Here is a 9,721-nt window from a genome sequence, read left to right as displayed (position 1 = left end):
CTCTCTCCGACATCTCGCTATTATCACTCTCTCCAGTGAAAAAGAGAGTGCGGCGGGAGGGGAACGGCTCCGACACGGCAGCACACCCTCGAATGAGGGAATGTCTGGAGTTTTATCGGCAACCGCGTGGGGAGCAGAGGGAGGCTCTGCTGGGCCTTCTCCCCTTGGCCCCCGTCTCTCTGGCTCCGGGGGTCAGAGGGGGGTCACTGTTGTCTATCCGCTGACCTCTGCTGTTGAGGTTTCCCTCGCCTCCCTCTCTCTCGGTCACTTGGTCCAATCCGCCCTCAGACTACGGAAACAACATGGCTTCTGCTGTTCTTTTTTTTCTTTTTTTTTCCTGGCGGATTTATTTTTTGTCTTCTTCTTTTAGAATTTTTTTTTTAAGGTATCTTAAAGCTTCCTCTCTCAGGACTCACCATATCTAAGGCCAGATGCACCAGAAGACTGGAACAAAAGACAAGTGCTACACAATAGCAGGCAGGGAGGGGGGGAGGGAGAGAGAGAGAGAGGGAGAGAGAGAGAGAGAGAGAGAGAGAGAGAGAGAGAGAGAGGGAATGAGAGGGAGTAGGAGAAGGGGGGCAGTAGGAGTTGTGAGCAAAGAGAAAGAACGGTCATGCTCTGCTTCTGTGCAGCAGGCGGACGGTTAAAGGAGGCGGTCAGCGGGGGTGGGGGGGGGGGGTAGAGTGAGAGAGGGTGAAAGAGGGAGGGGGTGCAGAGATAGAGGGAGAGGGAGATGCACCAGGACTCTGCTAGAGCTACCACCACCGGCTGCGTTGGGAGTGAGCGGTTCACCCCTGCGCGACCCCGTCGCACTGCAGTGCCGCGTTTACGGCCTGTTCAGTTTCAACTTCCCATCACAGCACAATGAAGGCGGTCATTCAGCCTGACCAGGGACAATGGGCGCCTATTTTGGAGCAAAACGCCACCGGTGGCACCTCAGAAGTCGGGTGAAAGGAGTAGAGGATGGGGTGGGGTGGAGGGGTTGGGTTGGGGAAACTGAAAGGGGAGGGGGGGGGACCACGCAGAGCTTAGAAAAACGACCGAATTAAAGCCACTTATGAGTCAAATGAGGCAAGTGGGGTGGAAAAAAGAAAAGCACCCAACTCCCCCCCAACTCTGACCACCGCTGCCTCCACCACACCTCCACCACACCTCCACCACCCTACTCACTTCTCTGTCCTTTCCTGCTGCTCCCTTCCCCTCGCACGGAGAGGGTGGGGTGGACTGCTGCCTGCCCGGGCCCCCCTAATAACCCGTTCTCATTACAAACGCCCAGGTGTAGCCCAAACAGCACGTGAAATGGCCAATTAAAAGCAAGAAATTGTCTTTTTCATCAGCTGCCTTTGTCGCGTGACCAATTACGGGATAATTTAATAACCTTCGCTGGAAAGATCCAGATTGGAGATACAAAAGGTTACGTGGCGGCGTGTCTATCTAAATGCATATGAAGCAGGCCGTTTTCCCCCAGCAAGGCTGCTTTACTCGCCCGCGCCCCACGCGCCCGACCCGCGTGCGCCCCTGAGCCGCGTGCGCCGGGCGCGTGCGTCTGCCGCGGCCCGCCAAGATTCGCTCGTGAAATCGCATTTGGCCCGACTCAGCTGCATTTACATGTATATTAAAATTCCACGCAAAGGCACGGAGCTTGTGATGACCGAGGAGGAAGGATGAACCTCCCGGACGTCTCTCGTCGCGACGACAACAACAACAAAAAAAAAAAGAAACCCCCCGCATGCCGAGACAAAGGCTACAGTTTGCACGCGCAGTGGAATTCTCATGCAACTGATCTTTCATTGACACCAGGATGGAGACGTTCTAATCGACATTCTAATTAGGGGGCCACGCTGAGACCGCCGGAGGTTTTGCGTGCACAGGCACAACTGTGCTTTATCTGTACTCCCCCTTACACACACACGCGCACACACACACAGGCATCATTGCCATTGTCATGGCACCATCATCACACCTCTTTGGTGATGCCAACTTTATTACCCGCGCCTTGAGCCGAGGAGCATTTACTTAAGTTATTCGCTCCTCTGGTCTACAGGCACATCGGAGGACTGAGAGCATTGCTCCTTTTCGTCTCATGGGAGGACTGAGAGCATTGCTCCTTTTCGTCTCATCGGAAGACTGAGAGCATTGCTCCTTTTCGTCTCATGGGAGGACTGAGAGCATTGCTCCTTTTCGTCTCATGGGAGGACTGAGAGCATTGCTCCTTTTCGTCTCATGGGAGGACTGAGAGCATTGCTCCTTTTCGTCTCATGGGAGGACTGAGAGCATTGCTCCTTTTCGTCTCATGGGAGGACTGAGAGCATTGCTCCTTTTCGTCTCATGGGAGGACTGAGAGCATTGCTCCTTTTCGTCTCATGGGAGGACTGAGAGCATTGCTCCTTTTCGTCTCATGGGAGGACTGAGAGCATTGCTCCTTTTCGTCTCATGGGAGGACTGAGAGCATTGCTCCTTTTTGTCTCATCGGAGGACTGAGAGCATTGCTCCTTTTCTTCTCATCTGAGGCACAAAGTCATAAAACTCTGTGGTGGCTCGGCCTCCCCCTCTCTGAGTCAAGCCCAGGTCAGTCTCGCAGCCTGGCTCGTATTTGAACAAACCCGGCCAGCTGTTTGCTGCACACATTCCATTTACACTCATGCCACCAACATATCCCCCCTCCCCTCTCTCTCCCCAATCGTTTCTCTCACCTGCTCTTACCCCTTCAGCACAGACACACACACACACACACACACACACACACACACACACACACACACACACACACACACACACACACACACACACACACACACACCTCATTACAGTGACTTAGGTCTCAGCAGTGGCCTTCAACAACCTTGGTTTCAATTCTAACACATCTCAGAAAGCAGGTGGAAGCCAGCCATGAAGCTTTGGCTCACATAGCCATGCTCCATGACTCCACACCCACACCCACACCCATCCGTCAACACTCAGTGTTGCCAATCAGTGGAAGGGTCACCTCTTCACCAGTCATGTAAGTCTCTACAAATATGTACTTGAATTAGTTAAATTGTTCGTAATGCAGACGAGATCTTAGGTGACATGTGAATACTACAGGTAAGAGGCATGACCAATAGCACATGACTCCGCCCCCCCGTCACAGATGTGGTACTGCGGCTGGGGGGAGCACCCCACCCACTCACCCGCTGTCCCTAACCTCCACAAACATTACCGGGATTAGCTAGCTCCCATCTCCCCTGCCCAAAGAAAACAGTCGAGCTGAAGACGGGGCTTTCGGGGAAGGGGCTGGCCTAATCCCTGCCACACCCCCTCCCCTCGTAGCGGTGAGCTGCTATTAGTCCATCGGGTGCCCCACCCCTCCCTCCCCGCGCCTGTCCCTTAAGGCTGGAAGCACCCTGGGAGCCCCGCACACCAAATAGAGTTAAAAACCTTTCCATTACCGGAGCTGTGAATCTGCCGTCAGAGGCGGCGTTTACAACACGGGTTCTACCACCTGGGGCCCCGGGGACAACCCCAGTCGGTTGGAGAGATGGATGCAGAGAGAGGGATGGGTGGAGAGAGAGAGAGAGAGAGAGAGAGCAGAGAGATGAGGGAGGCCACTGAGCACCTCTGATCTGACACGTGGACGCGTTGTTTTTTGGTCCACTCAGGTTTGGTGTTACTATGTTGTGCTGGGAAATGAAGATGTTACTGTTTGTAGGTTAAGGCCTGAACTGAGAGTCTGAGAGAGAGAGAGAGAGAGAGAGAGAGAGAGAGAGAAGCTTGCACTCGCCTGGAGCTGGTGACTATGAGGTCATTCTTGGCAGCATGTGATTACTCACTCTCATTTTTCCCCACACAGCCCAGAGAGAGAGAGAGAGAGAGAGAGAGAGAGAGAGAGAGAGAGAGAGAGAGAGAGAGAGAGAGAGAGAGAGAGAGAGAGAGAGAGAGAGATCGAGCGAGCGAGAGAGAATGAGTGTGAGTGTGTAAAGTACAGTGAGACAAACAGACACAGAGCCTTAAGGGAGACAGAAAAACAGGCTAAGACAAAGAGACAGTGGGAGAGACAGAGAGAGACACACACAGGAAAGAGACAGACAGAGAGCGACAGAGAGAGACATAAGCAGAGGGGAGAGGCGCCCTGCTCTGCTCTGCTCTCTTCCTCACTTCACAAACGCAGTTCTGCAAAGTTCTCTGGCCACGGCCACCTATGCCCCTCTCCTGCCTTCAGGCTGCCCTGCGGCCCAGGCTAACGCTTTAGTCGGGGGGACGCTCTCTCTCCCCCACACGCGCGGCCCTGGCGAAGCCCATCGGATCCGGGTGTGAATGAAAGGAAATGACTGGATGGCAGTGCTTTTTTTATGCTTTTCCTCCTGCCCGTCGCCACGGTGGTCTCCACCAGGTCCTTTAGCTCCGGCCCGCCATCCCACATCCCCACCTGTAGGTTAAGCTATGTTTTCCTTTATGGCCAATGACACAAGGACTTTGCCAGCCGGCCAAAAAACTCCGTAGGACGCCCCAGCAGTTACGTACGTCGGAGAACTGGTTCCATGGTTTAGTTTTCTTTCTTTGGACATTTAGGTGCCCAGTGAGAGAGAACATGTGATCAATTCGACGACACATCAGAACAGTCGCAATTAAACACAATTCGCTGAAGACTGAGGGAGACCTGAGCTGCCTTGGCCAGGCCGCCATTTATGACGACTGCGCAGTTACTGTTTACACGAACCGCTAATCAATCCGAAACAGGGCCGGGCAGCTAACGGCAGGGTCAGGCGCGGGCCCAGGCGCACGGGCTCTGCGCGCTTTTACTTTCCTACCCACCCGCTGTCGTTCATGTGTAGATTTCACCACAAAGGAGAGGATTAAAAAGAGAGAGAGAGAAAGGAAGAAAAATGTAGTCTCCGTGTGATGTAAGACAGAGAGAGCGGAACGAGAGAGGGGTGGGAGAGAGAGAGAGAGGGGAGGGAAAGAGAGATCGGTTGAGAGAGAGAGGAGGGTTGTACCCTTGTATGGTTCACAGACTCTGCACAAATGCACATGTCTACACACACACACGCTCACACACGCGCGCTCACACACACACACACGCGCTCACACACACACATTGCCAGAGTCGTCCATCCACATACAACACATCCCCAAGCCTAGAAGGAACAATTCTCTCTGCATCCCAGTACTGCTCTCCAACACCCATAAATACACTCCTACACTCCCTTCACACACACGCACACGCATGCACACGCGTGCATGAGCTCTTACAAAGGCATTGCACATGAGAAAATGTTTCTGCCTGAGCAAGAAGCACCTTTTCAGCAGTAACACACACACACACACACACACAATCACAGTCAACCAGATGCATGTGTACCCACTCACCCAAACACACAAAGACACACACGCAGAACCACTCCGACTTGTCTGATGTTGACATAACGCAGATAGAGATCAGGTCTGAGCAAGTGCTGAAATTCCAGTATGGCACAATTGTTAGCAAACACTCCAGAGCTGAGTGAGTCCAACTGTGCAGAAAGACAAACAATAATAATAGCTAGGCTCATCAATCTGGGCCCGCTGATGTAGCTGCAGCTCTGGGGGTGGGGTGGGGGGCGGGGTGTGCATGCCTGGGTGATGCTGGGGTAAATATGGCTTTTGTTGGGCATGGCGACCCCGGGGTGAGATGGTATTTTGTTGAAAGGCCATGGAGATTCACGCTAAAGCACCTTGACAGCAAGGCTGTGTGAAAGCTGCTGCAGGGCTTGGGCAAAGGTGCACCTCACACACACACACACACACACGCACGCACGCGCACACACAGACACACAGACAGACACACACACAGACAGACACACACACAGACAGACACACACACAGACAGACACACACACAGACAGACGCACAGACAGACACGCACAGACACGCACACAGACACACACACGTGCGCGCACGCACGCACACACACACGCACACGCAGACACAAACGCACACGCGCACGCAGACACAAACACACACAAACACGCACGCACGCAGGCATATAAACAAACATGCACACATGCAGGCACACATGCAAACATGCACACATGCACACACACACACACACACACACACACACACAGAGTGACTAAACTGCATTTAAACACCTAACCTAACTAACTGTACAATATCTAAAAACCCTTTTTACCAAAAAAAAAACAAAAACAGACACCTTTCCACTTACTGCAGCAGCAGACCCAAAGTGCCATATCTTGGAGATACCCACTGGGTCAAAGGTCACGTTTCCCCTCTAAGCCTTAAAGAGCATTTCCAAAGAGCATGCACTAAGCATGAAGCAATCAGCCATAGCACACTCTGAACAAGTTTCAACTGCTTTTAGCAGGGCGGGCCTGACTGTCAGGGAGGTGAAGCATGCCAGTCATGCATCTCCCTCTCCCTCTCCCTCTCTCTCTCTCTCTCTCTCTCCCTCCCTCCCTCTCCCTCCATCTCGATCCCGTTCCCTCCCTCTCTCTCTCTCTCTCTCTCTCTCTCCCTCCCTCCCTCTCTCCATCTCGATCCCGTTCTCTCCCTCTCCCTCCCTCTCTCCCTCTCTCTCCTTCTCCCTCTCCCTCCCTCTCTCTCCCTCTCTCTCCTTCTCCCTCTCCCTCCCTCTCTCTCCTTCTCCCTCTCTCTCTCTCTCTCTCTCTCTCTCTCTCCCTCTCTCTCTCCCTCTCTCTCCTTCTCCCTCTCTCTCTCCCTCTCTCTCTCCCTCTCTCTCCTTCTCCCTCTCTCTCTCCCTCTCTCTCTCCCTCTCTCTCCTTCTCCCTCTCTCTCTCCCTCTCTCTCTCCCTCTCTCTCTCCCTCTCCCTCTCTCCCTCTCTCTCCAGCTCTCTCCCTCTCTTCCTCCGTCTCGGGCGGGGAAACCAGATCCTGGCTTTGTGTGGACTCTGTTTCTCTTAAGTAGCCCCGCCACACTTCTCTCCATGCTTTTAAGACTTTCATAAAAGCCACCTTATTGACAAAACAATCCATCCCTGAGGTTTAAACACCATCTTTAAGGGCATTATTAAATTGCGCCAGGAAGGGAGGAGTGGGCACGTGAAACCCGATGACCCGCCCATTGATTTCACATCAGTGCTCTTTATGGAGTGGCCCGAGAGCACACACGCTCGCTTATCGCCAGAGACTAAAACTTCCCCTCTGTGTCTCCCCCCCTCACTCCTGCCCTCTCCCTTGCTTTTCCTGCTACGCTTTCTCTCTCTCTCTCTCTTTCTTTCTCTGTTTCTTCGGCAGAGAGGGTTACTGTAGAGGATCTTGCTTGTAGATCTGTCTGCGTGCCTCTTCCTCAACGTCGAAGCGTCTGTGTACGCCTGCCGGGAGGCCACCTTCCTTCTCCGGCGTGCTCCTCTGCTCACGGGAACATAAAGCTGTGCACGCAGGTGTATCTAAAACCCGCGCCCACCCCCCTGTGCTTACAGCCACCCGTTGTTTTGTTTGTTGTTGTTTTTTTGACCCTGTATTTACTCATGTCGATTTACAGCGCCCGTGGCGTGGGACGCTGGGCGTTTCAACAACGCAGCAGCGCTGGTTCATTTCAACACGTGAATGCGGACCGGAAGCCCCACCACCCCCCTCCGTGTTTGCGGCAATAATTCATGAGCGATCGGCATCCCACGCTCCCTTTAGCATTTTTATTTCATCACTGGCCCATCACGTCGCATGGCCCTCATCAATAATGAAGCTCTGTATGTGCGTTAACAAGTCCACGGGAGCACGGGCTGGTATGGAGAGTCCACTGTATGCCACCTCCTCTCTGCTTGGGCTACAGACTACATGTGTGTGCCTTGACTCATTAGAGGACCACGGCTTGATAGACAGTGGCATGTATTTCATAGACAGTAGCATGAACTGACAAATTTGCATAATTATATGCATACTTATATAATTTGCATACTCGCATACTTATATAATTAGCATACTGGCATACTTATATAATTTGCATACTCGTATCGTTATTTTCAGTCACTGTAGACAGAGGCGTGCGTGAGCAAAACGTGGTGTCACTGGGGCGCTGAGGAAGGAGTGGTCATTGCTCGCTCTGTTTGATGAATTTCATCACTCTGTTTTCTGCAGCTCAGAGCTGTGTGTTGGCCCTGTGTTTTGACTTGCCTGATAAATAGAATCAGAGCTCAGGATATTGCCTCTTAAAATCAGTGGGTCAGGAGGTAACATCACCAGGGGTTGCCATGGAGACACCCAATGGTGAGCTTCCGACGGCGCACAACAGGCCTATGGAGGAGCAGAATCCTCCCGTTAACCCACGATGTGTCTTGCTCCCTCCCTCCCCTCTCACTCCCTCTGCCTTCCTCCCCCTCTCTCCCTCTCTCTCTATCGCTCTCTCCCTCCCTCGGACACTTTCCATGTTTCCCCTGTTCCCTTAGACACACGCACGCACACACACAAACACAGGCACACACACACAGGCACACACACACAGGCACACACACACAGGCACACACACACAGGCACACACACACAGGCACACACACACACGCACACACACACACACAGGTGAGCACACACACAAACACAGGCACACACACACACAAACACATACAGGCACACTGCAGAACACAATATGTGAGGGGGCAGAAAGATCTCAGCATGCGGGCTTTAACAACTAATACCCCTTAGATTAACCATTCCCAACACATCTCTCACACACACACACACACACACACACTCACACACACTCACACACACTCACACACACACATTCAGTTGGTGCTGCTATTGTTCCACCATCAGTCAAACTCTGCTACGTTATCCAGTACCGCCGCCGCCACCGGGCCCGACCAGGCCCTGTGGGCATGTGACCTCATCCTGTGCCCTGCCGCCGCCTCAGTGCCTGACATGGACGAAAGGTCTGACCTCCCATGGGTTTCTGTGAGGTCACAGAAATTGATAACCCCGGTAGCATTCCCCCGTGCCAGCCAGACTGCTCCCCGCCGAAAGAGCACTTGTGTAAATTAATCCTCTGAAGGCAAATATGTTGCGAGCAGCCTGTTGTCTCCAAGGTACCAAATTGAACAATGGCACGGATTATGTTGTTAGAAATTACATTTGGTGTAATGGGCTTTAATCCGTCTCGGCAAGCTGGCCTGTTCCGTCCACAGCCAGGGAGGGTTTGTTAAATGCAGCCGATACCTACATCAAGCCCCAATTTATTCAGCAAAATGGATTAGGGCATGTAATCAGAACCTTAGCAATATTAATCTCTGACACTTATGCAATAAGGTCTGAAAGCGTCCCGCACAGGCTGGGGGAGGACTTTCGTGTTGGGACCTGGCAACCCGTGCCCGTCTGCCCCTGCCTCCCGCGGCCCTGTTCGTTAGATGCGGCTAGCAGCGGTAAGTGCGCGGTGACGGACACTTGAGCCCCAATACTCACGCCAATAGTCGCTCCAAAGTGTCAGGGTGAGCTCATGGAGAGCTCCTGCTGGGACCCACCCAAAATCCCTGCTGCCGATACCACTTCGTTCGGATTGATCGGAAGGCAGACGAGGAGGTGGAGAGGAGAGAAAGCTCAGGCGTTCGGGCGAGGGGGGGTGGGGGGGGGGGGGGTTGGGGTGATTACTTAAATCATTAGAAGTGGCATCGTTTGCGTGTAAGCACAAGTGGTACGATTGACTTACCAGTTGTTGACCTGTAGGATGGTGAGACCAGTGTCCTGCGCTAGCTGTTTCTTTTGCTCTTCCGACGGGTACGGGTGCTGCACAGAG

The 9,721-nt window shown here is 53.0% G+C and overlaps 1 protein-coding gene across 2 annotated transcripts in view; it reads right to left on the bottom strand.

Annotated features, from left to right (window-relative positions):
* meis1b (Meis homeobox 1 b) overlaps window positions 1-9,721 on the bottom strand; it is a 57,620-nt gene that overhangs the window by 7,943 nt on the left and 39,956 nt on the right. For both annotated transcript variants that reach the window (XM_027002568.2, XM_027002566.2), the window contains exon 9: window positions 9,635-9,711. In XM_027002568.2, the coding sequence (XP_026858369.1) occupies window positions 9,635-9,711 (77 nt within the window). The remainder of the gene's footprint in view (window positions 1-9,634; window positions 9,712-9,721) is intronic.

Source organism: Electrophorus electricus, chromosome 11 (assembly GCF_013358815.1).
Source record: "Electrophorus electricus isolate fEleEle1 chromosome 11, fEleEle1.pri, whole genome shotgun sequence".
NCBI lineage: Eukaryota > Metazoa > Chordata > Actinopteri > Gymnotiformes > Gymnotidae > Electrophorus > Electrophorus electricus.
The sequence above is the reverse complement of the archived record's forward strand: the minus strand, read 5'-3'. Positions and strand labels throughout refer to the sequence as shown.